Below are 24,924 nucleotides of genomic sequence, written 5' to 3' on the forward strand. Positions count from 1 at the left end.
GGCTGAGGGACTTGGGTCTGTTTAGTCTGCAGAAGAGAAGAGTTCGGGGGGATTTGAGAGCAGCCTTCAACTTCCTGAAGGGAGGTTCCAAAGAGGATGGAGAGAGGCTGTTCTCAGTAGTGACAGATGTAGAACAAGGAGCAATGGGCTCAAGTTGAGGTGGGAGAGGTCCAGGTTGGATATTAGGAAAAACTATTTCACTAGGAGGGTAGTGAAGCACTGGGATGGTCTCCATCCCTAGAGGTGTTTAAGTCCCGGCTTGACAAAGCCCTGGCCGGGTTGATTTAGTTGGGATTGGTCCTGCCTTGGGCAGGGGGCTGGACTTGATGGGCTTCTGAGATCTCTTCCAGTTCTATGGTTCTATGATTTCTACCACTGCATGAGCAATCCCTAGAACATGGTGGGCAAGTGTACTATGGATATGCCTACCGCCTCCTGCTGGCCCACAGCAAGTGCCCCCGTGCACCGCCGAGGCCCGTCCTGGAGCACCCTCCTCCGAGCTGTTACAACCTTCCCCTCCCTCCCTCCTCTGGGATGTGCTACCGCGACAGGGCAATGGCTCCAGCCATCCCAGGGGCAGGTGTGGATAATGGGAGTTCCTATCACTTCCATTTCTGGGTTGCGTTGAGTGTGTGTGCGCGCCTGGGAGAAGCGGATTGGCATGTGACCGCGGTACGGCATCACAGAACGAGTCGTGGGTGCTGCCACTAAACAAGTAGCTTTTCTAGAACAGGGAGAACAGTGCGACCCCCCCTCCGCCCTGCCTGGCTCTGGAGACAGTTTTATCTGCCTTGCCTTTTGCTCCTGGGTGTACCTGAGGGGTGGGAAAGTCCTGCTTTCCACAATGCAGGTGAGGCGATGGGGAGCGAGGGCAAACGGAGCCCCATGAGCCGGGCCCAGCTTTTCGGTGTGTGTGTACAGGGCCTGGCACTCCAGAGCTGCAGGGATGCCGATGAACAGCAGCCTGAACAATCGCTTTCACTGTCATTGTGCTGCCAAGCCCCCAGAGCTGCCAGAGGCCCTGGTGTGACCTGCAGCAGCTGCGCCCCAGAGCTTTGGGCGTTCCTAGGCCCACAGCCACCACCAGCAGGCTCTGGCAAGGCCCTTGGGGAGTAAGGGCGTAGCTACACCGGGAGCTAGACCGGTAAAGGCAGGATGTGGTGATACACTGACAGTTACAGCCCTGGCGGGGCTGCCCAGGGGTGGGGGTTGCCCAGAGGAAGGGAGCTGCCTGGGGTGGGGACTGCCATGGGCTGGGAGCTGCCTAGGGGGTGGGAGCTGCTTGGGGGGGCTGGCAGCAGCAGGGGATGACCAGGTGGTGGGGGCTGCCCAGAGGGTGGAGGCTGCATGGGCGGGGGCTGCCCAGGAACTGGGAGATTCCAGGGGTGGGAGCTGCCCAGGGGGTTGGAGCTGGATGGGGCAGGGGCGGGAGCTGGACAGGGGTGGGGCTGCCCAGGGGTGGGCGCTGGACAGGGCGGGGGACGCCTCGGGGGGGGGGGGAGGGAGGCTGCCCGGGGGTAGGCGCTGGACGGGGGCTGCCTGGGGGGGGGGCGCTGGACGGGGCAGAGGCTGCCCGGGGGGAGCGATGGACGGGGCAGGGGTTTCCCGGGGGGGAGATGGACGGAGTGGGGGTTGCCCGGGGGAGGGGAGCTGGACGGGGCGGGGATTGCCCAGGGGGGGCGCTGGACGGGGCAGGGGTTTCCCGGGGGGGAGATGGACGGAGTGGGGGTTGCCCGGGGGGGGCGCTGGAGGGGCGCTGGGCGGGGTGGGGGCTGCCCCGGGGGACGCTGGAGGAGGCGCGGGCTGCCCGGGGGGTGGGCCTGGACGGGGCGGGGGCTGCCCGGTGGGGTGCTGGAGGAGGCGGGGGCTGCCCTGGGGGGGCGCTGGAGGGGGCGGGGGCTGCCCTGGGGGGGCGCTGGAGGGGGCGGGGGCTGCCCGGGGGGGTGTTGGAGGGGGCGGGGGCTGCCCGGGGGGTGGGCCTGGACGGGGCGGGGGCTGCCCGGTGGGGCACTGGGTGGGGGCTGCCCTGGGGGGGCGCTGGAGGGGGCGGGGGCTGCCCGGGGGGGCACTGGGTGGGGGCTGCCCTGGGGGGGCGCTGGAGGGGGCGGGGGCTGCCCGGGGGGGCACTGGGTGGGGGCTGCCCGGGGGGGCGCTGGAGGGGGCGGGGGCTGCCCGGGGGGGCACTGGGTGGGGGCTGCCCGGGGGGGCGCTGGAGGGGGCGGGGGCTGCCCGGGGGGCGCTGGAGGGGGCGGAGGCTGCCCGGGGGGTGGGCCTGGACGGGGCGGGGGCTGCCCGGTGGGGTGCTGGAGGGGGCGGGGGCTGCCCGGGGGGGCACTGGGTGGGGGCTGCCCTGGGGGGGCGCTGGAGGGGGCGGGGGCTGCCCGGGGGGCGCTGGAGGGGGCGGGGGCTGCCCGGGGGGGGCGCTGTGTGTGGCGGGGGCTCCCCGGGGGGGGCACTGGGTGGGGGCTGCCCTGGGGGGACGCTGGAGGAGGCGCGGGCTGCCCGGGGGGTGGGCCTGGACGGGGCGGGGGCTGCCCGGGGGGGCGCTGGAGGGGGCGGGGGCTGCCCGGGGGGGGCACTGGGTGGGGGCTGCCCGGTGGGGTGCTGGAGGGGGTGGGGGCTGCCCGGGGGGGCGCTGTGCGTGGCGGGGGCTGCCCGGCGGGGGCTGCCCGGGGGGGGCACTGGGTGGGGGCTGCCCTGGGGGGGCGCTGGAGGGGGCGGGGGCTGCCCGGGGGGGCGCTGTGTGTGGCGGGGGCTCCCCGGGGGGGGCACTGGGTGGGGGCTGCCCTGGGGGGGCGCTGTGCGTGGCGGGGGCTGCCCGGGGGGGCACTGGGTGGGGGCTGCCCTGGGGGGGCGCTGTGTGTGGCGGGGGCTGCCCGGGGGGGCACTGGGTGGGGGCTGCCCTGGGGGGGCACTGGGTGGGGGCTGCCCTGGGGGGGCGCTGTGCGTGGCGGGGGCTCCCCGGGGGGGGCACTGGGTGGGGGCTGCCCTGGGGGGGCGCTGTGCGTGGCGGGGGCTCCCCGGGGGGGGCACTGGGTGGGGGCTGCCCTGGGGGGGCGCTGTGCGTGGCAGGGGCTGCCCGGGGGGGCACTGGGTGGGGGCTGCCCTGGGGGGGCGCTGTGCGTGGCGGGGGCTCCCCGGGGGGGGCACTGGGTGGGGGCTGCCCTGGGGGGGCGCTGTGCGTGGCGGGGGCTGCCCGGTACTCACAGGAAGAGGAAGGTGCGGTTGCGGGCGGCGGGCGCGGGCGGCGGGAGGCGGCGGAGCCCGGCGGGGAGGCGCCCGGCCGGCAGGGCAGCCCGGCTGCAGTTGAGCAGCCCCCGGTGGCAGCGGCACAGGGCCGGGCAGGCTCTGCCGTGTCGCCCGGCCAGGGAGGCCGCGGCCGCCAGCAGCGGCAGGAGCAGCAGCAGCGGGGGCCGGGGCGGGGCCCGGGGGGGGCGGGCGCCAGGGCCCCCGCCCGCCTCACTCATCAGGGCCCAGCGGAGGTTGGGAGAATGGCGGCCGCTGCCCGCGGTTACCAAGCAACCACAGGCGCCTGCCCGAGGCCCCGCGGGCCGGGCCCCATCAACGGCCACGGCCTGCCCGTGCCCCCAGCGCAGCGGGGCCCCAGCCCCATGGCCCTGCCCCCAGGGCCCAACCCTGGGCTGGGGAGGGACTGGGCACTGCTCGGGTGGGACTCTCGGAAAAGGGGCAAGGAAGCCTGGGGGTGAGGGACAAGGGCCGAGTGTGGGGCAGTCGTGGGCCTGTCCCTTCCCCTTCTAGTCAGGGTAAGAAACGGCCGAGGCCCCTGGACGGGGGGATAGTGGCACTCGTTGTGAGGGGCCCGTGCACCCGCCCCCCCAGAAAACGGAGCTGGCAGCAGCGTGCATGGGGCTAGGTGGCCTCAGAGCCTTTGCACCATCCACTTGTTTTCCCTTTGTGTCTAGGCTGCTGCCCTGCCTCTGGGGGGATGGGCTGATTGCCGTGGGGAAGGCAGACTGGAGACCGAAGGGAACTCAAAGGAAGGGCATTAAGGAAAGGTTTACCTCACAGCCGCCCGGCTCTGTGACCAGCCTTCCCCGACACTTCTCAGGTGCTGCCTGCTGCACTGCCCACGGGTCACTCCCCAGGCCTTGCATGCTGCGGGGCAAGCAGTAACAAATGACGCCCCACAGAAAAGCATCTAGCTGCATATTTGCCCTCTCGCCTGAGCTCCCAGCCCTCCTCACCCCTCTTCCCCCAGCCTTCTGGTTTGCAGCAGCCCTTTTCAAGTGTGGATGCCACAAGACGTCAGACAAAGGTGTTAACTGTACAAGTGAAAGGTGCATCTCTGCTTCCCAGAAAACGTACACGACGTAGTCGGTGTCACAGAGACTTGGGGGGATACTGCAGGAGACTGGGATATCGGCATGGAAGGGTACAAGTTACTCAGGAAGGACAGGCAGGGAAAAAAGCGAGGAGGTGCTGCCATGTCTATCACACACACTGAGGCTGAGATGGAAAGAGACAGATTTACTGAAAGGCTCTAGGGGTACGGCTAGACTGCTGGGGGGAGGGGTGTAGAGAGGGGGTTTGGGAAAAAACTCCACCGCATCCAAGGAACACATTTGCTCTTCCGTTTTTTTTTGCAGAAGAGAAAAGGTGCTCTTTCGGGAGCCCCTGTATCCCTCGTTCCGCGAGGAAGAAGGGGGCTTTCGAAAGAGGGTTTTTTTCTGACATTTGGCCCAGTCTAGACAGGCCACATTTCGGAAAAGCTTCTTCCGACAAAAGTATCGGAAAAAGACACACAAAATGCGGAGCACACTTTGCGTATCTTTTTCCAATAGTTCCTCACAGTCTAGCCGTACCCTAGGTGAGGCTGGAAGAGGTAAAAACCAGGGTGACGTCATAGCAGGGAGTCTAATACAGACCACTTCACCAGGAAGAGGAGGTGGATGAGGCTGTTTTAAAACAAAATCTCCAAAGCACAGGATGTGGTGGGAACCGGGGACTTCAACTACCCGGACATCTGATGGGAAAATAACACAGAGCACAGCTTATCCAAACAGTCATTGGAACACATTCGAGGAGATTTGTTTTATTTCAGAACGTGGAGAGAGCAGCTAGGGGTCAGATTTAGTTTTGACAAATAGGGAGGAACTGAGTGAGCATTTGAAAGACAGTGTCCACACTGCCATGGATGCTCTTGTGTAAGAACCTGCCAGTGTAGACATAGCCTAACAGTTTCAAAAAGAGCTAGATAAATTCATGGAGGTGAGGTCCATAAAAGGCTATTAGCCAGGGGATAGAAATGGTGTCCTTGGCCTCTGTTTCTCAAAGGCTGGAGAGGGATGGCAGGAGACAAATCGCTTGATCGTGTCTTCGGTCCACCCTCTCTGGGGCACCTGGTGCTGGCCACTGTCGGCAGGCAGGATACTGGGTCGGATGGACCTTTGGTCTGACCCAGTACGGCCGTTCTTATGTTAATCCTTTTTGCGGAAGAGGTTTTTGTGCAAAAAAGCGCTGTGTAGACGGCGCCTTTCTGAACAAAAACCCCTCTTCCTCAGGAAGGCTTCTTCATGGCAGGGTCATTGTGCCTGGTTACTTTAAAACCAGTCACTGCCTGACGACTGGATGCTCTGGGCATGCGGCTGTGCTTTAGCAAATCAGAATGCCGGCTTGCGCCGCTGCCAGCGGGTGCTGAAAGTCGCGAGTAACTAAGCGCTGCCGGCAACGGGAGCGGAGTGAGACGTACATTTTCTAAAAAACTACTTGGCTGCGTCTAGACTGGCATGATTTTGCAGAAATACTTTTAATGGAAAAGTTTTTCCGTTAAAAGTATTTCCGCAAAAGCGCATCTAGATCAGCACAGATGCTTTTGCGCAAAAGCATCCGTGGCCAGTCTAGACGCGATTTTGCGCAAGAAAGCCCCGATCGCCATTTTGGCCATTGGGGCTTTTTTGCACAAGAGGGCTTTTTCCTGAGCGGGAGTGTGAAAGTATTTGCGCAAGAAGCACTGATTTTGTACATTACAAAGTCAGTGCTCTTGCGCAAATTCAAGCGGCCAGTGTAGACAGCTGGCAAGTTTTTGTGCAAAAGCGTCCGCTTTCGCGCAAAATTTTGCCAGTCTAGATGCACCCCTTGAGTAAAAGTCAAAGTATCACAAAAAGAAATTACTTAAGCCCAAATATCAAAAAAATGTACTCGAGTATTGTACCAAAGTATTTATGCTTAGTTACTGTCCACCTCTGCCCCCAAGCCCTGGGCAGCAGCCTAAGGAGGGTTGCTTATCAGAGCTGGCCCAGAGAAGCATCACACCCCACATCCACACTCTCTCCCTCCCAGAGCCTACATCCCTCAGCACCCAAACCATTCCATGCCTGCACCCCAACCCACTGTCCGACTCCAGAGCCTGCACCCAGCACCCCTCCCACAGCCTGCACCCCAAACCTTCGCTGGAATCCAAATTCCATCCCAGAGCCTGACCCCCCCCCCCATCCCTTCTGCACCTCCCAGAGCCTGCACCGACTTCGCCTGACCGCAGGTTAATGGAACGAAAGGGGCCACCGGCAGATTGCTTTTATCTCGCAGCCACTGGCTGGGGAGATTACATGAGCTAAAGAATTTTTGTCTTAGGTGTGTAAGTTGTGCAGCTACTTAAGGTTCCTAGTGGTTGGGCACCCACCCACTGCTGCTCTCTGAGACGGTGCACCGGGGAAAGAATTCCTGCCTGCCCCGTGTAGGTTGGCCTGCTGAAACCCTGCAGCATGAAACGTGAGTACAATCTAGCTGACTGCAGAGCTGCAAGCATTACGACCAGGCGGGAGGCCAATGCAGGCACTGCCCATGTTCTCATGGTCCATGAGAAAAGGAATGAACTGGGGATCCTTAGTTAGGTTCATCCGTCTTGAGCAACAATAGACAGCAACGATTTATTTGTACCCTCTGATCAGAAAACAAAACATCTGAAACATTTAGCATGTGCAATGTTAGAGCCTTTTGCTTCCATTCCCGAGCAACGCTCCAAGATACTGTAAGACCCAAGATACTCTACAAGTGAGCTGCACTAACTGGACTGTCTCCCTTCCAGCAGCTGCTCTTCATCAAAACTGAAATCCGACAGGGATTCTTCTTCTTCCTTGACGTTCAGCTGCTCCAAGGACAAGTCATTGACCTGGAATGAGAATTTAAGGGTGTAATTGCTACTCAGCACCAAATATTCAACTTCCTGTGTCATCTCCTGGAAATGCAGAATGAACCACGGTGCGTTGGTCCGACCACAGGAAACGGCTGCCCTGCTTGGAATCCTGACAGGTTCCCTCCCCGTGTTCTTGACAAGTCAGCTCTCCCACTCTGGGCAGGCAGCGGCTCTGCTCGTTCCCTTACACAAAGGGAAGCTCCCCTGCGGACTCTCCTCCAAGCTGGCTCGTTGCTCTCAGTGGTTCACGTCCCGAGAGGGAGAGGTTGCTAGTTCAAATCCCACACGCCACCAAGGGAGGGAGATTTTCGGGTTGAAACATAGGACACAATCCGATCCAGGTTTTGTTCTTGGCTTTACCACACGCTTCCCATTGACTGTGATTAAATCGATTCCCCCAACGCCAAGCCCTTTGACAGGTGCAATGGCAAGGAAGAGTTAGAGCGGGGGGCTCAAGCTCAGTTTACCTTAGGGCCAGGGCCAGTCCTCAAACCCTCCCAGAAGGCCAGCGGGCACCCCTCTGGCAGAGCTTAAGGGGGAAGGAGGGGAGGGGCAGAAGCAGTCTATGCATGTCCTCTCCCCCCCAATCCCATGTATCCCCATGGCCCACCTGCCATCCACAGGCGACTTAACCTTCCCCCATGGGCTCCCACCAGCACGGGCAACACAGCGGGCTAGAGCGGCTTCCCGCTGCTGGCACGTGGCTGTGGCATGGGGGACACGTGTCCAGAGTTGTCCCAGAGAACGGCTCAGGTGGCCGCCCTGTGCTTTGGGGGGGTTCCACAGCAGCCACCCCAACCATCCTGTGGATGGGATGGTCCCCCAGCCTCAGCTTAGCCGTGGCCCCCAGCACTCCCCATGGCAGTGGGAGCCACCGGGAGGCTGACCCACACAGCAGTCCGCTATGCCACCACCTCCCAGGACACGTCCCTTTGGGCAGGGAGCTTAAGGGGAGGGGTGCAATGGGGGGAGAGGGCAGAGCAGGGCTGGGCTCAGGGACAGCCATACGCCTCGGGGCCACAGGGACATGCACGCCGGCAGCCGCCGCTGGGCCGGATCGGAGAACTGCTCAGGTTGTAGATGGCCCATGAGTTTGAGAGCCCAAATTAGACTGAGAACAAGGCAGCAGGAGAGCCATAACCTTTCCTTAACTAACAATAACCTACGCCAATTGCGCAGCACTTCCCCCGCCACTGGCTTAGATGCAGAACTAGCACACGCCCTGCCCGGCCGGTGTCATCACGACAACACCGCTCTGCCCACCCGCACCTCGAGAGCATCAGGTTCACAGAGACCCCTCAAACAGGTCGCATTGGTACCTGCCGCCAGGGAGGGGAGGCATTTTGAATGGATCATTCCCTGCATGCCCTCCCCCCCCCCCCCCCCGCTTTCAGAGGCTGTGTCTACACTGCACGCTTAGGTCATGGGATCCTAGAACACGGGAACTGGAAGGGACCTCGAGAGGCCATCAGGTCCAGTCCCCTGACCACATGGCAGGATCCAGCAGCATCTGATCAACCCTGACAGAGGTCTCTCTAATCTGCTCTTAAATATCTCCAGAGATGGAGATGCCACAACTCCCCCAGGCAACTTATCCCAGTGTTTAACCCCCCTGACAGGCAGGAAGTTTTTCCTAATGTCCAACCTAAACCTCCCTTGCTGTAATTTAAGCTCATTGCTTCTTGTCCTGTCCTCAGAGGCCAAGGAGAAACATTTCCCCTCCTCCTGTCTATAACACCCTTTAGATACCTGAAAACTGCTCTCATGTCCCCTCTCAGTCCTCTCCTTTCCAAACTAAACAAGCCCAATTCTTTCAGTCTTCCCTCATAGGTCTGTCAGCATTCTTGTTGTTCTTCTCTGGACCTTCTCCAATTTCTCCACATCTTTCTTGAAATGCGGTGCCCAGAACTGGACACAATACTCCAACTGAGGCCTAACCAGTGCAGAGTAGAGCGGAAGAACGACTTCTCGTATCTTGCTCACAACACACCTGTTAATGCATCCTAGAATCATGTTGGCTTTTTTTGCAACAACGTCACACTGTTGACTCATATTTAGCTTGTGGTCCAGTATAACCCCAAGATCCCTTTCTGCAGTCGTCCTTCCTAGACAGTCGCTTCCCAGGCTGTGTGTGTGAAACTGATTGTTCCTTCCTAAGTGGAGCACTTTCCATTTATCGTTATTAAACTTCATTCTATTTACATCTAAGACTGTTTCTCCAGTTTGTCCAGATTATTTTGAATTATGACCGTATCCTCCAAAGCACTTGCAACCCCTCCCAGCTTGGGATCATCTGCAAACTTAAGCATATTCTCTATACCATCATCTAAATCATTGATGAAGATACTGAACAGAGCCGGTCCCAAAACAGACCCCTGCAGAACCCCACTTGTTATGCCCTTCCAGCAGGATTGTGAACCATTAATAACTATGCTCTGAGAACAGTTTTCCAGCCAGTTATGCACCCACCTTATAGTAGCCCCATCTAAGTTGTATTTGCCTAGTTTATTGATAAGAAGATCATGTGAGACCATATCAAATGCCTTACTAAGTCTAGGTATACCATGTCCACCGCTTCTCCCTTATCCACAAGGCTCATTAGCTTTGATAGGATATCAAATTGGTTTGACATAATTTGTTCTTTACAAATCCATGCTGACTGTTACCTATCACCCTATTATCTTCCAGGTGCTTGCAGATGGATTCCATAATTACTTGCTCCATTATCTTTCCTGGCACAGAAATTTAACTGACTAGTCTGTAGTTTCCTGGGTTGTTCTTATTTCCCTTTTCCAGTCTTCTGGAATCTCTCCCGTTTTACATGATTTTTCAAAAGATGACAGCTAATGGCTCAGATACCTTCGCTATCAGCTCCTTGAGTATTCTAGGACGCATTTCATCAGGCCCTGCTGACTTGTAGACATCTAACTTTTCTAAGTGATTTTTATTTTATTTTTTTAATTTTATCTTCTAACTCTGCCCCATGCCCACTAGCATTCACTGTGTCAGGCATTCTTTTATCATCAGACTCCCTGGGGAAGACTGAAACGAAGTCATTAAGCACCTCTCTCGTTTCCAGATTTCCTGTTCTCGTCTCTCGCTCCTCACTGAGCAATGGGCCTGCCCTGTCCTGGGTCTTCCTCTTGCTTCTGATATATAAACAGTCTTCTTGTTCCTTCTTGTGGAAGTAGCAGAGTCTGTGTCCACGCAGCAAACCCTTCACTTCAAAATCATTCCGAAGGAACGGGCCTCTCACTCCGACTTCTGTAACCCTCATTTCCCGAGGAGCAAGGGCCGGCACAGGGAGAGTTTTCTTCCTCCCACGTCCTGCTTGTGCCAGATGCTTCAGGGGGAACAACAGAGCCTGGCAATTACCAAGGGCTCCGGCGCACCGGTCCAGTCCCGGCTTTTGTGGCTTTGGAACATGCAGCACGTAGGGCTACATCTCTGCCATTCCTGACCAAAAGCCACTAAGGGACCCGCACTTGAACCCAGTTACATTATTGGCCTTCACAAGTTCCCCGGCAACAAGTCCCCCGGGCTGACTGCGTTGTGTGAAGTTCTGTTTGGTTTAAGCCAAGCAGCTGCTCGTTTTCATAAGGTGACCTCTAGTTCTTGCATTAGGTGAATGGTAAATAGCACTTCCCTATTCACTTCCTCCATAGCGGCGTGAAAGGCCACATCCCCATCCTACCCGCCCCTTCATCACGTCTCTTCTAAACTCAACTGGTCCAGCCGGTGAAGCTGCCCCATACCCTTCGTCATTTCCGTAGTCCTTTTCTGCACCTTTCCCCATCTCTTTGTTAGGGGTGGGATCCAGGTTACCCTCTCTAGTCCAGCACCCTCAGGACCTGAGCGGTTCCGAACCACAGAATTAACCAGACCACGGGAGGTCAACCTTAGCTAGCAGCACGGCTCGCTGGGCTTTTAGGGGTCAGTTAGAGCTAAACAGCAGCACAGAACAGAGCACAAACTGCATGGAACCGTGGGGCACTTGGCCACACCCATGCGAAGGGGACATCCGGCGGACTCCAATCATGCCGGGCCAGAGAGGTTCAGCCTATAGTTGCATGGTGATACCTTGTTCTCTATTGCTATCTTCAGGATTCCCAACATCTGTTCACCTTTCTGCCTGCCGCTGCACCCTGGGGGACGTTTTCAGAGAACCATCCCCAAGGACTCCAGTGTCTGTCTTCAGTCCATTTAGCTCAAGGGCCCACCATCTGGTATGTGCACTTGGGATTATTTTCTCCAGGGTGCGTGACTCTGCACTTCACACTCATTTTCATCTGTTGCACCAGTTTGCTGAGACCCCTTTGTTCACTCTTTGCTTTTAGCCTTGGAGGGAGGAGATAAAGTTCCACCCAAAGGAGAGAGATTGATTTTAGAATGGCTCTAAAGACTCATTTGTGTCGACCTTAGAGGGTTGCTCGCACCCAGTGCAGGAGGCCTGGGCCTGGGCTCTGTCAGGAGTTATGCAATGTGGCTGAGAACAGGGTCTCCTCAGCCTCCCAAGTGTCTCCCTTGCTATTTGCAAAATGATGGATTTTTACAAAGATACCAAGAACATAAAGTTTTAAAATCTCCACGTCCTGGATAATTCCAGGACTTGATTACAAGCAGCCGCACTGTAGGACGTGGCCAGAAGAAGTGCACCCCAGGATCGCCTAGGTGCACTAGACAGGGACCGGGAACGGCCACCGCTCATGGGCAAGACAGACGATGACTGGAAATCAGTTTCCACGTGCAGGGCTCAGGAGAGATACCAGGGCAAGCTGGCGTTTCCATTCCCTCCTGCTGCTGCCCGTGGCGGCAGGCTGCTCCGCCCATTCTGCTCCCTTCGGAGTGCAGCAACAAGCGCCTGTCGCGCAAGACAAAGCAGCCTCCGATTACCTGAACAAGTCCTCTCAGTTCCTCATCCGTGAAGGAGTCGATGGGTTCTTCCTGGGCAGCGTTGTACTCCACAGCCACCTTCCCGTTCTCTGAAACACGGATGCAACACGAGAATGAGGCAGGCGTGTTCCCCCCACTCTAGAACTGACCTCAGAATGATCCCACACGCTGTGAAGGCCGGACTGAGCTAGGGATGGAAACAACTCGCTGAGCAGTTGAATACTCGCTTCCCCCTCCCTTTGCTGCCTCAGGGTGGGAGAAAGCAGGAGTGGGAGCCAGTCCCCCAGCACCGTCTGTGGAGTGCACGGGGAGGAGGAAGGGGGAGGAGGGGCTGCAGTGGTTCCAGAGCCGGCGCGAGCCGGACTGCTCAGGCCCAGCTGACACCGACTCAGGGAGCTACCCCCACTGCAGCTCTACAGCTGAAAATGTTCAAATTGTACCAACTACACGATCAGCCAAGCACCCGCCTCAACATCCTCAGACTGAGCCGTATCATCCTGCTTTGTACTGGCAGTGAGAAAGCTCAGAGATGGAGCAGGATCATTTTATCTTTGTACACTCTGGGCCCTGCTCTGCCCCGGAGCGTCTGCTTTCCGCAGCAAGCAGAAGGCACTTGTGAGGCCAAGCAGAGACGGGAAACGCAGGGACCAGTCAAACAAGGGCTTGCTATTTACCGGCCTCCGGAGAAGTGCCAGGCCGGAGAGCAGGAAGCCCATAAGACATTTCATTCCAGAAACCCACTTCAGACCTGCTCTGTATCACAAAGTTACACAGCACAACGACAATGAACCACAACTAAGCCCTCAGTGCAGACAAGTGAATCTGGCAGCTGAGCGACCGTGGCCCAGGGCAGCAGAACTATCGGCACCCGCTGTGTCTGCACACGGTGACTTGCCGGCACGGCGCTGCGATGCAGACACGGCCTAAGCGCCATTTGGAACGTCTAAGCCAGCGGTGTGAAGCCAAGTGCGCCTAGGGACTCACTTCAATCCCATCCGTTTCCTGGGACTTATGCCCATGCTTAAGGTTTTGCCGTATCAGGGCCTGAGCACGGGCCTCAGAGGGACGTACTCCTCCGCCCAGAACACCCGAAAGACTGCAGACCGACTGTGTCTAGAAGTGCAACTCCCCCTCCCCCGGGATTCAGTGCATGTTTCAGATTATTCATGTGGACACAGTACTGATGGGCACCACCAGCCAGGCACCTAGACCAGAGGCGGGCGTGTGCACGATCCAATGGCTAATCGCAAGTCAGGCCCAAATGCCCTTCCACAAACCTTCCCTTCCACGCCCCCATGCAGGGGAGAGCAGCAGGGCTAAGCTCTACGCTCATGGACAAAGACTGAAACCCCCAGGCATGCCCCTCGGGAGCGCCTCGCTTGGAGAGGGCCCTCCCCGGCCCTGGCCACACATGGGGGAAGGAGCGCACAGGCAGCCCAGGAAAGGCGCTCGGTCTCAGCGCACGGGCCCCGGCGTGTCCCTCTGGGGCCCCGTAGCCAGCACAGTTATTCGTACGCATTGGCCAGGGCGAGGGGACTCGGGGGCCTGGGCTGGATTCCAGGCTCTGCCACGCCGGGCCTGCAACTTGGGGCAAGGCACTTAGCGTATAATTCTAAAGCCGGGCCAAGGGCTTGGCAGCCCAAGTCGGTCTGAAAACACTCCCCTTTGGCGATGCTGAGGGCGACCTCCAGCGCCCGCACAGAGACCCCAGCTCGCACCTGCAGAAACTGCAGCACGTCAGCACAGCGCAGCTCCACCCGCAGCCAGTCGGGTACTGACAACAGCCCCGATTCACTGCCCTAGCGCCAAGGGGAGACTCGGGTGGTATCCAGATAGACCCTAGAGACAGACGATAATGAAAACACATGGGCTGTGTCTACACTGGGCCACTTATTCTGGAAAAAGCAGCCGCTTTTCCGGAATAAGCTGCGAGCTGTCTACACTGGCCGCTTGCTTTTCCGGAAAAGCAATGATGATCTAATGTAAAATTGTCATTTTTCCGGAAAAACTATGCTGCTCCCGTTCGGGCAAAAGTCCTTTTCCGGAAAAACTGTTCTGGAAAAGGGCCAGTGTAGACAGCACAGTAGTCTTTTCCACAAAAAAGCCCCGATCACGAAAATGACGAACGGGGCTTTTTTGCGGAAAAGCGCACCTAAATTGGCACGGACGCTTTTCCAGAAAAAGTGCTTTTCCGGAAAAGCACCCTGCCAATGTAGACACGCTTTTCCAGAAATACTTATAATGAAAAAACTGTTCCATTTTAAGCATTTCCGGAAAAGGGTGCCAGTGTAGATCTAGCCATGGAGAGATAGGGCATCTCACTGCAGCCAAGGGACAGCAAAGGCCAGCCTGTCATCAGAAGTAACATGTATCCGTGTGGCTTGGTTAATGTTCCGACTGGAGCCTTAACTCCTTCAAATCCTGAATTTGTGTTCAAATTTACAACCGTAACATTGTATTAATGCAGGGTTTGCACTTGAAAGTTTCCATGCTTTCAGTCATTCGGCTGTTTCAGTTCTCTCGATATCAAAAATACCCATTTGTTCCTTTACAAAACACCAAGTATATTTTTCCTTCCACTCAGCTGACAAATGGCTGACTTGTCTGGTGTAAACTTTGCACACGCACAAATTTAAACTTTGAGCTGAGACCGAACGAGGAAGCTTTCGACCCGAAGCAACACTTTTGAGAAACCTTTTTTATAGCAGTTCCTATTCACTATCACGAAAGCTACAACACACCTGTTCTTAGGCACAGCTCCCAGATAGTTACAATCAACGCATGAAGACGCCTTACCTAAAACTATGAGAAGGATCTTCTGAAATGCACTCGCCAGAGCTTTCTCGACTGCCAGTTTCTGAACATTTCCTGTTTTTGTGACAAGCTCAAGGGGATCTAAACACAAAAAATGGCCGCGTGTTATTCCAAAGATGACATTTGCAAACAGGACGGTTGTGCATAGCACCAAGAGCGCCTTGCAGAGCTACATTCCTTCTGATAATCAAACGCTCCCCCGGAACCTGCATTACTCTGGCGGGAAGATTATTTACTGGGGAAGATACAGAGAGGAGAGGGAATGGAGCGGCAGAAGGCCCATAACTCCAGTCCCAGGCCTCCGGCAGGCATACCTGGCCGTGCAAGGGAGCACGCAGCCTCACTGCAGACTCTCGATCGAAGCAGAGTCCAACAGCAGCGCACTAGCCCAGCGCTTTGAGGCTCTGCCCAGAGGGAGTAACACACACTGACATCAGTGAGCAATGGGCACCTACCTTGGCCATTTTCCACATGGGCCTCAGCCACGCCCAGCCCCCTGGGGCAGAGCCCATGATGGCGCAGCATCACTTCCACGACGCACAGGTACTTCAGGCTCTGCCGCTGGGGCAACCCGCCCAGCTCTTCGCTCTCCAGGTCCAGCCCAGAGATGTTCTGCAGCTGGAGGAGTCGGATTGTCAAGCCATCACCGTGGGCTCGGCCGCCGCTCTCCCTGCGCATTTGCCAAGGCCAGGGACACCAACACGGGCGCTGACTAGCAGGCTGAGCAAATCTCCCCCCCCCCCCCCACTATGGGAAAGGAGCTTTGCCTGTGGGCTCAGGACTGGCTCCCCTGGGGAGGGGGCGCAGGGCCGGTGTTTTAGCACCCACAGGACGGCACTCGGGCTGGAGCTGGTGACAGCAGGGAGGGGGAGGCGGAGGGGGCCTGGGCTCTCCCAGGGCTAGTTTTATCTGCCTGAGACTGCGCCCATTAGGGGAGATCTGGGGAGGGCAGGAACACAGGACAAAGGGGATTCCTACCGTGATGATCCGGTGCGACCAGCCATTGAAGCCCAGGTAGTAATTGGCCAATTCCTTGCACTTGTAACCCCTCAGAGCATGGCCTTGCTGCTGAAAGACCTTCTGCCTGGTGCAAATGCAAACCTGCCCGGAAGAGCAAGGGCGACACAAGGCTGCTTTGCAGGCAGGGAGCTGTGCGTACTCCCGGGAGGCGCTCTTCCTGCGCCGTACGACCGGACGCAGAGCGCTCCAGGGTCCCACAGCCTTGAGAGCCCCGGGTTCCCCAGTCCCTGTCCTCCTCAGAGGCAGCAGCGGTTCTGGGACATGGCAAGTGGTGCCTTGCTACTGCGGGCCAAGGCCTGCAGTCCCCCCATGGAAGCACTGGTTCCGAGAGGAGCAGTAGTGGCGTTAGCATAACAGACGCCCCTTGAGAGAGAACAGAAGTCAAGGGAATCGTTTACTGCGGATCTGGGCAGGGGAGCAAGCCCCACCACATGCCTTCCGGATTCAGGCCTTCCAGGATCACGAGCCCTCCCCTCAAACGGACAAGACACTACAGCCACTTCTGTACAGCCCCTGGGCCAGCGCCACCCTGGGCCCTGACGCAGACCTCCCAAGGCCCCAGCCTACGGCCTGCCCCAGCCTTCGAGACACACCTCTCACCAGCCACGCGAAGGAATTCAGTAGCAGTCTGCTGGGTGCACGTCCGAAGGGACCAGGTGGCCTTGCTTACTAACGACACACAACACGCAGCAGCTAGCTCCACGTGCGCGCCGCCGGGTCAGAGGCCTCAAAGCCAAAGGGATTGCTAGGTCGCCAATTGCGACTGGACCTCTCCTTGAAGGGTCCATCACATGGCAATCCCGGGGGCTGCGGGTGGCTCCGTTCCCAGGCAGCCAGGGGAGCTGGCCCAGCTTTCACTCTTACCTTGAGGGGAGAGCTCTGAAATAATCCCTGCCCGTTGCACGCTCGCTGGGCCCGGCTGGCGTCTCTAGCCGAGTAGAACTTGACCAAGGCATAATACCCAGGCCCCGCGACGGCAGCGCTTCTGTGCACTCGAAGGGAATAGAGCAGCCCAAAGGCGGAGAGCGCTGAAAACAGGGAATGCTGCAGAGAGCAAAGGGCGGCGCTCAGGACACTGAGGCTCAGCACGGGACCCTCATTGCCACTCGGGCAGCACTTCTCCCACCAGCACCCCCCTCACGGCACCAAGCGCCTCGGGCGTGAATTAACTGGAGGGGGCGGGCAGGCGGGCGAGGCGCTGACGCCAGAGAAATGCGGGACGTGGCAGGCGGGGCGAGAACCGGCACCCGGGCAGCCTGCACGAGACGCGGCAGCCGAGGGGGGACCTGCCCCGGCAGCTGTTTCGCACTCGCTGCTGCAGCGCAGGGGCCCCCGGGGGGTGGCGGCCGGGCCCGGGGCTCGCCCCAAACTGCAGCGGCGCGTCCCGCGGATCATCCCGCCCCGCAGCCCCCGCCCCCCGCGGGCCCCGCCCCGTCTCACCTCCGCGCCCGGCCCCGCCTGCAGCCCCCCGACCAGCAGGGACGCGCCGCCCGCGGGCACGTGGAAGCCCAGCAGCTCCGGGCCGGCGCGCGCCATGCGGCCGCAGCCCCGCCCCTGACTGGCAGCTGGCCCCGCCCCCTGATTACATCAGGCCGGCCCCATCTCCCCCCACCCCTAGGCCCCTCCCTCACCTGGACCAGCCCCGCCCCCTCCCCTTCCTACCATGGCCCCCCCATTCCTTGCACCCCTCTCCGGGCCTGGTGCACAAGGACACCAGGTTTTCAAATATCTAAAAGGGTGTCATAAGGAGGAAGGAGAAAATTTGTTCCTCTTGGTTTCTGAGGACAGGACAAGGAGTAATGGGCTTAAAGTGCAGCAGGGGAGGTTTAGATTGGACATTAGGAAAAAATTCCTAACTGTCAGGGTGGTCAAATATTGGAATAAATTGCCAAGGGAGGTGGTGGAATCTCCCTCTCTGGAGATATTTAAGAACAGGTTAGATAGACATCTGTCAGGGATGGTGTAGACGGAGCTTGGTCCTGCCTTGAGGGCGGGGGGCTGGACTCGATGACCTCTCGAGGTCCCTTCCAGTCCTATGATTCTATGATTCTATGACACACGGGGCTGGTGCACCCCAGGATAGGACGTGCCCTTTTGAGGGATGCACAAGGACAGATGGGGCCAGTACACCCAGGGCACAATGCACCCCCAAGGGCCATGCTATCACACTTGTGTGCACCAGGACGCATGGGGCTGGTGAATCCCAGGGCACGGCACCCCCCTCAGGGCCATGGTGTTTCACGCTGGGCTGCACAAGGATTCCTGTGGCCACGGTGAGCAGGGCCCTGAGAGTGAGAGCTATGCATGAAGAAAAGGGGTGGATGTGAGGGGGGCTCCCTGGGTGTGTCTACACAGCAGGGCTTAACTCAAAATAAGCTATGAGTCAATTGCGTATCTTATATCAGAATAGAGCGCTCCTCCTCCCACTTCCCTTCCTCCTCTACAAAGAGGGTCCCAGGAGTCGGAGTAAGAAGTCCTCCAGCGTGACAGTATTTCCACACTATTTCCAAGGAACTGCCTGCTGTGTATGTAAGGTATTTTGGAAGAGCATTGTAGTGTAGACATGCCCTCCGTGGCCTGCCTCAGTAACTACTGTAGGCTAATGGCGGGCACCTGGCCTCGCCTGTGCTCCCTCGCCCTGGCCCATGGCCCCCACTGCCCTCGGCCACAGCCCCATCCTGGTGAGCTCACGGCTCAGCTGCCAGGCCCCTCCATCCAATGGAAACGTTCCCACGGTCGCCCCTTGCGTTGCAATGAGACGCTGCGGCACAGCCCTGGGCTGGTAGCTTCTTTATTCTCTGGAGGGAAAAGGACGCGGCACGCAGCCCCTCCAGGACGCCACAGCTGGGTGGGAGGGTATGGGCGCTGACAGGCACGTCAGCCTCTGAGGTCTCTCAAGGGGGCACCCAGGCAGGAGACGCTACCTCGCCAGGTGTCCGTGCACCGGGAGAACGGGACGGCCTTTCTGCCCTCAGATGGTGCAGTTGCTCTCTCCAAAGCGCCGGCATTTCATCAGTTTCAGGTAGGTCTCCACCTTGTGCAGGTCTTTCTTGAAGCAGGACAGCAGGCCGTAGTTTTTTAACAAGGCATCTTCGCTCCGCAGATTGACGTCAAACTTCTCGTACGTGGGTCTGAGGACTTGGAAGCCCCGAAGGCTCCCGTCTTCCAGCTCCTGCAGGGACATGGCGGCTTAGATGGGAGGGACACGCTCTTGGGTGCCTCCCTGCCTGTGCGCTCCCAAAGAAGGGGCTTGCACAGGCATGGAAAGCTGCATTCAGGCCCTGGACCAGAGCTGGCTCAGCATGTTTGCACGCGGATGGCTAGCTCCAGCCCTGCCCCTTGGCCCCAAGGCCCTGCCCCTTTTGAGGGCCGAGAGCCTGCTCCCTCCAGCCCCCAGGGAAGGCTCTTGTCAGCCCTGCATACGTTTCAAATCAATGGGGCTCAACTTGCCCCCCACGTTACACCAGCCAAGAGTTTCCTGTCTCGCGTAAAGGAGGCGAGTCCCGCATTGCTGCTCAGAGCTGATGTGCCAACACAGACATTTCCCCAAGCAGACCAGGGCCACAGGACTTCGTGGTCCTGGGGATGCAGATGGATGTAGGTACCTAACTCCCATAGGCTCCCAAGACACTTCTGAAAATCCCACTTGACCACTGCCTGCATGTTCTTGCAGGTCTGGCGCTCAGAGCCCAGGCAGCCTGCGGTGCAGGCCGTGAAGCCTCCCCCCGTACAAAGTGACACGCGTGGCACAGCGTCCCTGAGAGACCATAACCACGTCCGCCTTTCAGAAAGCCACTTTTCCGAGGAGGACCACCACCCACCAGCTGGGCTGATTCCCCAGGGACTGGGTGGGACGTCTGCTCCTGTAAATGCCACCCCGGGGGATGGAAGACGTGTGTCTCAGGGCAGGGGCGCACACGCTTATGTCCCGGGGTCGCCGGCAGCCAGGGCGGAGTGCCGCACAGGTGGAAGGGCACGGAGAACCGGGTGCCCCCAGGGGGAATTTTACACCAGCCTAAGGCATCTGGGCTGGCAACGAGATTCCCTGGAGACTCGTAAATCAGCTGCTGCTTTTTTGTTTTGTTTTTTAAGCTGCAACTGACGATTTTCTGCACTTCTGTTTCTTTTTGTAAAATGTGGTCGAGCGTGTTTACAGCGGCTCTGACTTAAAGCATCTTGCCTGGGGCTACAGCAAGCTCCCTTCCCGAGCCTCTTCCATGGCAGATGGAGCCTATTCCAATATTGTTCGATGATAGTTTGGAAAGAACCCAGCTCTTCTCGGGTGTCGTGCGTGCAGGGAAGCGTTTTGTTTTGGTTTTTAAATGTCTGTATCTCTACACCGTGACCCCCCCCCCCCCCCCCCCGTGGTTCAGTAGTTACATCATGGAGCCTTGTCAGTCGTTTCCCAACCCTGGTCCTCCTGTCAGTCAAGCACAGCCTCCAATGTTAGTTCCCAGGGAAAACCCTGGCACCCACCGAGGTGCTGCCGCACGTTTCTGCTCAGGAAGGAGGCTGCTCTGGGGTGGGAGGGGCGGGGGAGGGGGAGTTGGGATGGCCCCGGGTCCCTGAGGGAGCTCACGCCGCAGCCTTGAGCCAGCCCGCAAGAAAGCTCCTGGCCCGTGGCCCGTGCTGCCGCTCACCCTCATCAGAGCCTGGATCCCTTCTTCCAAGTCCCGCAGCTTGTCGTAGACCCTGTCGGAGGTGCCGAACACCAGGCTGTTGGTGAACACCCGGCTTAGGAACTGGACGGGGCTCAGCCAGGACTGGATGAGAATCAGCGAAAAGCGAAGCAGCTCCATGTCCTGAAAGGAAAGGAAATCGGGGTCCTGGCGCGGCTGGCAAGGGGGCGCTGCACCTCCCCCAGCGGGACTGGCAGGACGTGCGAGACCGGCTCGCTCAGACCGAGACAGGAGCCGTCCGGACAGCGCCAGCGACTCTCCTCTGTGCGACAGCAGGCGCCCGAGCCCTCCGGCCCTGCGGTTTGCTACGCTCGCTCTCCCACCGCAGAGGCAGCCGGGCCCCCCTGGGGCGAGGGGGTGATGCAGGGAGCAGTGTCTGTCGCTTACAGAGCGCTGCGCGCCCCGGGCACTCTCCGCTCCTTGCCCAGGCCGGACCCCCCCGCCCCACAGGCGTGGAACGTGGCCTCAGGCTCCATGTGGAGAATCCCCCCCCCGCTTCCTCCAGGGCCTCTCAAGAGACCGATTGGTCCCCAGCCTAGAATCTGGCCAGGACACCGGCTCAGAAAAACGCCCCCGGCGCGAGGGGAGCCAGCAGCCTCCGCGAGCCCCATGCTGGGGGGACATTGCCTGGAGGAAACTGGGTCCTCAGAGTCTCCTCTTCCAGCCTGGGCAGCCCCAGCCCTGTTCAACTTCGCCCACGGCAGGGTCCCGGCAGGCGCCAACCGGGCTGGCGCCCTCGTCCCCTGCAGCTCGGAGCGCCTCTCGAGAGGCTTTGCCGGGTGCCGGGAACGTACCGATTTCTGCTGGGCGTCGTCTTTGCCCGTGGGAGCTGGGATGGTTTCCGAGTAACAAAATGCCGACTGAGAAATCTTGTTGGAATGCCTCTGCTCCTCTGGGATGTAGGCGCGCTCCTGTGGGAATGTCCCAAGACACTGAGCCCTGTGCCCGAGGAGGGAAAAGGAGCAGGGGCTGGGGGGATGGCAGGCAGGTCCCTGAGGAGCCGGCCAGGCGCTGACCAGCGTGCGACGTCCCTTGAGCGTCCCCGAGGAGCCAGGCCAGCAGCGCGCCCTTGTGTGAACCGCGGACTCCGGGGCCACGGCAAGGCCTCGTCTCCCGGGGGCAGTGGGGCCGGGTGGGAAGGGCTGGGCTGCCCTGGGCGGTGGAGCGAACGGTCACGCCAGCTCCCCGAGGGGACAGGAGGGGCGAATGAGGGGGAGGGCTGGGGAATGAGGAGACTAGCGGGAAGGGGACATGAGGGACTGGGGGGCTGTGGGGACTGGCACAGGAGTGAGTTTGGAGCCCTGGGGAGACGCACCCAGTGGCACCGCCCGGCCGCCTACTCACAAACTCCTTGTAGGTGTCAGCAGCCAGCAGGTGGAGGTGCTGGGCCCTCAGCACGGCGTTGGCAAACAGGCTGGAGAGCGGCATGGTGGGGAAGGCTGCTCCCCTCCGGGCCAGCTGAAGCCCCAGGATGATGGCAGCCAAGAGCAGAGGGGAAAAACGTGGCCCTGCAAAAGAAAGGGGGGCGTTAAGAACATAAGAGCGGCCAGACTGGGTCAGATCAAAGGTCCACCCGGCCCAGCGTCCTGTCTGCCCACAGAGGGAGTGAACCAAACAGGTACTGATCAAGCGATCTCTCTCCTGCCTTCCATCTCCACCCTCTGACAAACAGAGGCTGGGGACGCCATTCCTTACCCGTACTGGCTAATAGCCATTAATGGACCTCATCTCCATGAATTTATCTAGCTCTCTTTTAAAGCTGGTTATAGTCCTAGCCTTCACAGCCTCCTCAGGCAAGGAGTTCCGCAGGTTGACTGTGCTCTGAGTGAAGATAAACTTTCTTTGCTTTGTTTTAAACCTGCTGCTTATTAATTTCATTTGGTGACTCTTAGTTCCTATATTATAGTAATAAGTAAATCACTTTTCCTTATTCACTTTCTTCACCCTACTCATGATTTTATAGTCCTCTATCATATCCCCCTTAGTCTCCTCTTTTCCAAGCTGAAAAGTGCCAGTTTGAACTAAAGCCCCTAATTCGGACTCCATGAGGAGTAACGGTAGTCCGAATTAGGGGCTTTAGTTCGAACTACCTAGCCCATGTCGCGTGTAGCTGCGGGCACGGAGTCCAAACTACCAGGCATTTAAAAATCGCGGCGCCCAGGAACATGCAAATAAAGCCCGAGATATTTTAATCCTTGGCTTCATTTGCAAGTTCGAATGACTACATTAGCCACCCTAGTTCGAACGAGGGGGCTAGTGTAGACAGACCCTATCCTGTTTGCTTTTTTGACTGCCGCTGCACACTGTGTTGGACGTCTTCAGAGAACTATCCACAATGACTCCAAGGTCTCTTTCCTGATTAGTTGTAGCTAAATTAGCCCCCCCCCCCATTGCAAAGGGGCGGAGAATCTTTGCTTCCATTTTACAGACAGGAAAACTGAGCCTTTGAGAGACAAAAGCCCAAACGTGCACCTGTGGGTGCCCAAATCTGAGTGGGCTGGCGCTGAGGTGCTGAGCGCCCACTGCACCCAGTGGCAGCACCCGGCTTGCCTTTGGGAGCCTAAGTGTGGATTGACAAGGCCCGACTTTAGGCAGCCAGGTCCGTAGCTCTCTGGTTCCCAGTCCCCCTTTGCTCACCTCAGCACCCATGACCCCCCGCCACCCATCGGTGTTACAGCCTGCCCCCGGCACTGCCGACACTCGCCCGCCTTCGGGGGGACCCGGCCGAGTGGTGACTATTGGCCCAGAGCTTGGGAAACGTCTCTGTCAGTGTTACTGGAGCACACGGTTGGGGTGGAGTGGAGAGCGTACTGCGATCCCAGACAGCCAGAAAACACCCAGGGCAGAATAGAGCCCGACTGGCTTACCGAGCCAGCCCCGGGCACAGACACAGAGCGCCACGGAGGGGTGCTGGCCGGGGTGCCACAGTCATGGGGGCTGAGGTATGTGATGCCAGTGGGGGATGGGGCAGGGCTGGGGGCAGGGTTAGGGATGCTGAGGTGCTCTGGATGCCAAGGGGAGTTGGCCGGCACCGGGACACAGGGCTACAGGAGGTTCCCGTGTGACCGCGGGTTTGGAGAACGTAGCGACCCTGGCGTGTGCCCAGGCTGCCGGCGAGCGCGTCTCTGCCCTGCACGTCCCAGCGCGCCGGGCCTGAGACCTGGGAGGGGCTTTGTCCCCAGACTTTGAGTTCCACGAAGCGCCCCGTGGCCCCTGCCCCACTGCAGCCAGGCGCCCTTTGAGTCTCCTGCCCCGAGGTGCTTTCTGGCCGGGCGTCTGCGGCCCTGGCTGAGCAGCCTACGGAGCCAAAGGGCTTTGCTGACCTTCCGCAGCGGCAAAGCTTTCTCCTGGGCCTCGGCTGCAGCCCGCGGCGGCGCCTAACGCGAGGCAAGCGCCTGGCACGACCAGCTGCTTGTGCCGGTTGAAGCTCTGTGGTCTGGACTCCCTGGTCTGAGCCCACGGGCCGCCAGGCCAGCAGGGCTGCTGCAGCCAGGGGCCAGGGGCAGCGGAGTCGAGGCTGGGGAGAAGAGCCCGGCGGGGAGGCTGGCGCCCCTCCCCTGGTCCAGCAAACTCCCTTGTCCGAACTACCTAGTCTGTGCCGCGTGTAACCGCGGGCACGGAGTCCACACTAGCGGAAATTCAAATCCCGGGCTTCATTTGCAAGTGCGGTATGCCTACATTACCCTCCTAGTTCGAACTAGCGGGGTAGTGTAGACAGACCCTATGTTCGGAACAGTGGTTATAACTCGGTATAGGCTTGTGTCCATAGAAACGCCCAATTCCCTTTTAAAACCATGTGGCTGCTCCATCTTCCTGTGGCAGTGAGTTCCACAGGCTAATTACACACTGTGTGAAAACGTAGCCCCCTGCTGACCATCGACACTAATTCTACACTGCGCACCACAGCAGCCCTCCCCCCGCACTGGGGCCCAGCACTGCACTTTAAGATCCAGATTACAAAGTACCTGACGCCATGTCTCGGTGGTCACTTGCAGTGGCTCAAGCGTTGCTTGCAGCTGAGCGTGGCTAGGCTGGCGGTGGGAACCTTGGAGCTGTTCTTATATCCCGGGGGGCTTTGTAATATTTATGTATGTTGGCAGGCGTGTGAGACACGATCGCCCCCCGCCATGCTGTCCTCTGCATAAATGCACCGGTGTTCGCGGGGGGACTGCGCACGACTGCATTATGCATGGACGTGCAGCACGGCTGTTTGCCCAGCTACATGAGCTCTGAACGACCCTCCCCAGGTGCTGCTCGTGGCAAGCAGGGTCGCCCCGCAGAGATGCTCAGCCCGGTTCAGCAGCCCCTTCCCTGTGCCGCGCAGGAGCTGCACGGTCAGGCGGAGCTGGCACCGATCTGACAGGG

The 24,924-nt window shown here is 59.0% G+C and overlaps 3 protein-coding genes across 7 annotated transcripts in view; all 3 read right to left on the minus strand.

The window, feature by feature from the left end:
* LOC106731892 (leucine-rich repeat-containing protein 37A-like) overlaps positions 1 to 6,697 on the minus strand; it is a 55,964-nt gene extending 49,267 nt beyond the window's left edge. Inside the window, exon 1 of one of the 3 annotated variants that reach the window (XM_075911242.1) lies at positions 3,208 to 4,005. In XM_075911242.1, the coding sequence (XP_075767357.1) occupies positions 3,208 to 3,467 (260 nt within the window). In that variant the 5' untranslated portion in view covers positions 3,468 to 4,005. The other 2 variants (XM_075911244.1, XM_075911243.1) reach the window with 2 other exon arrangements.
* A 150-nt stretch (positions 6,698 to 6,847) lies between these two features.
* RDM1 (RAD52 motif containing 1) lies at positions 6,848 to 17,452 on the minus strand. 3 transcript variants are annotated; one of them, XM_075911245.1, is made up of 7 exons: positions 17,321 to 17,452; positions 16,745 to 16,924; positions 15,839 to 15,961; positions 15,316 to 15,478; positions 14,843 to 14,941; positions 12,047 to 12,135; positions 6,848 to 7,129 (listed from the first exon to the last, which is right to left on the minus strand). In XM_075911245.1, exons 1-7 carry the CDS (start codon positions 17,414 to 17,416, stop codon positions 7,022 to 7,024), a joined length of 858 nt encoding a protein of 285 aa, XP_075767360.1. In that variant the 5' UTR covers positions 17,417 to 17,452; the 3' UTR covers positions 6,848 to 7,021. The 3 variants fall into 3 exon arrangements, with proteins under 3 accessions (XP_075767360.1, XP_075767361.1, XP_075767362.1); XM_075911246.1 differs by lacking the exon at positions 15,839 to 15,961; XM_075911247.1 differs by lacking the exons at positions 6,848 to 7,129; positions 12,047 to 12,135; positions 14,843 to 14,941 and having other exon boundaries at positions 15,391 to 15,530.
* A 1,298-nt stretch (positions 17,453 to 18,750) lies between these two features.
* Positions 18,751 to 22,108, minus strand: GH1 (growth hormone 1). Its single transcript, XM_075911405.1, has 4 exons — positions 21,904 to 22,108; positions 21,354 to 21,470; positions 20,521 to 20,682; positions 18,751 to 19,052 (listed from the first exon to the last, which is right to left on the minus strand). Exons 1-4 carry the CDS (start codon positions 21,985 to 21,987, stop codon positions 18,852 to 18,854), a joined length of 564 nt encoding a protein of 187 aa, XP_075767520.1. The 5' UTR covers positions 21,988 to 22,108; the 3' UTR covers positions 18,751 to 18,851.
* Positions 22,109 to 24,924: the final 2,816 nt, after the last annotated feature.

The sequence above is a fragment of the Pelodiscus sinensis genome, chromosome 29 (genome assembly GCF_049634645.1).
Source record: "Pelodiscus sinensis isolate JC-2024 chromosome 29, ASM4963464v1, whole genome shotgun sequence".
Lineage (NCBI taxonomy): Eukaryota > Metazoa > Chordata > Testudines > Trionychidae > Pelodiscus > Pelodiscus sinensis.

What these genes read in the sequence shown, in the direction of transcription:
- RDM1 (XM_075911245.1), bottom strand. Translation starts at nt 17,416, where the DNA reads ATGGCGCGCGCCGGCCCGGAGCTGCTGGGCTTCCACGTGCCCGCGGGC. An exon ending in AGGCGGGGCCGGGCGCGGAG is followed by an intron (nt 16,925 to 17,320) that starts GTGAGACGGGGC and finishes TGCTCTCTGCAG; the next exon opens with CATTCCCTGTTTTCAGCGCT. An exon ending in CCATGTGGAAAATGGCCAAG is followed by an intron (nt 14,942 to 15,315) that starts GTAGGTGCCCAT and finishes TTTTGTGTTTAG; the next exon opens with ATCCCCTTGAGCTTGTCACA.
- GH1 (XM_075911405.1), bottom strand. Translation starts at nt 21,987, where the DNA reads ATGCCGCTCTCCAGCCTGTTTGCCAACGCCGTGCTGAGGGCCCAGCAC. An exon ending in CTGACACCTACAAGGAGTTT is followed by an intron (nt 21,471 to 21,903) that starts GTGAGTAGGCGG and finishes ACATTCCCACAG; the next exon opens with GAGCGCGCCTACATCCCAGA. An exon ending in GGATCCAGGCTCTGATGAGG is followed by an intron (nt 19,053 to 20,520) that starts GTGAGCGGCAGC and finishes ATGTCCCTGCAG; the next exon opens with GAGCTGGAAGACGGGAGCCT.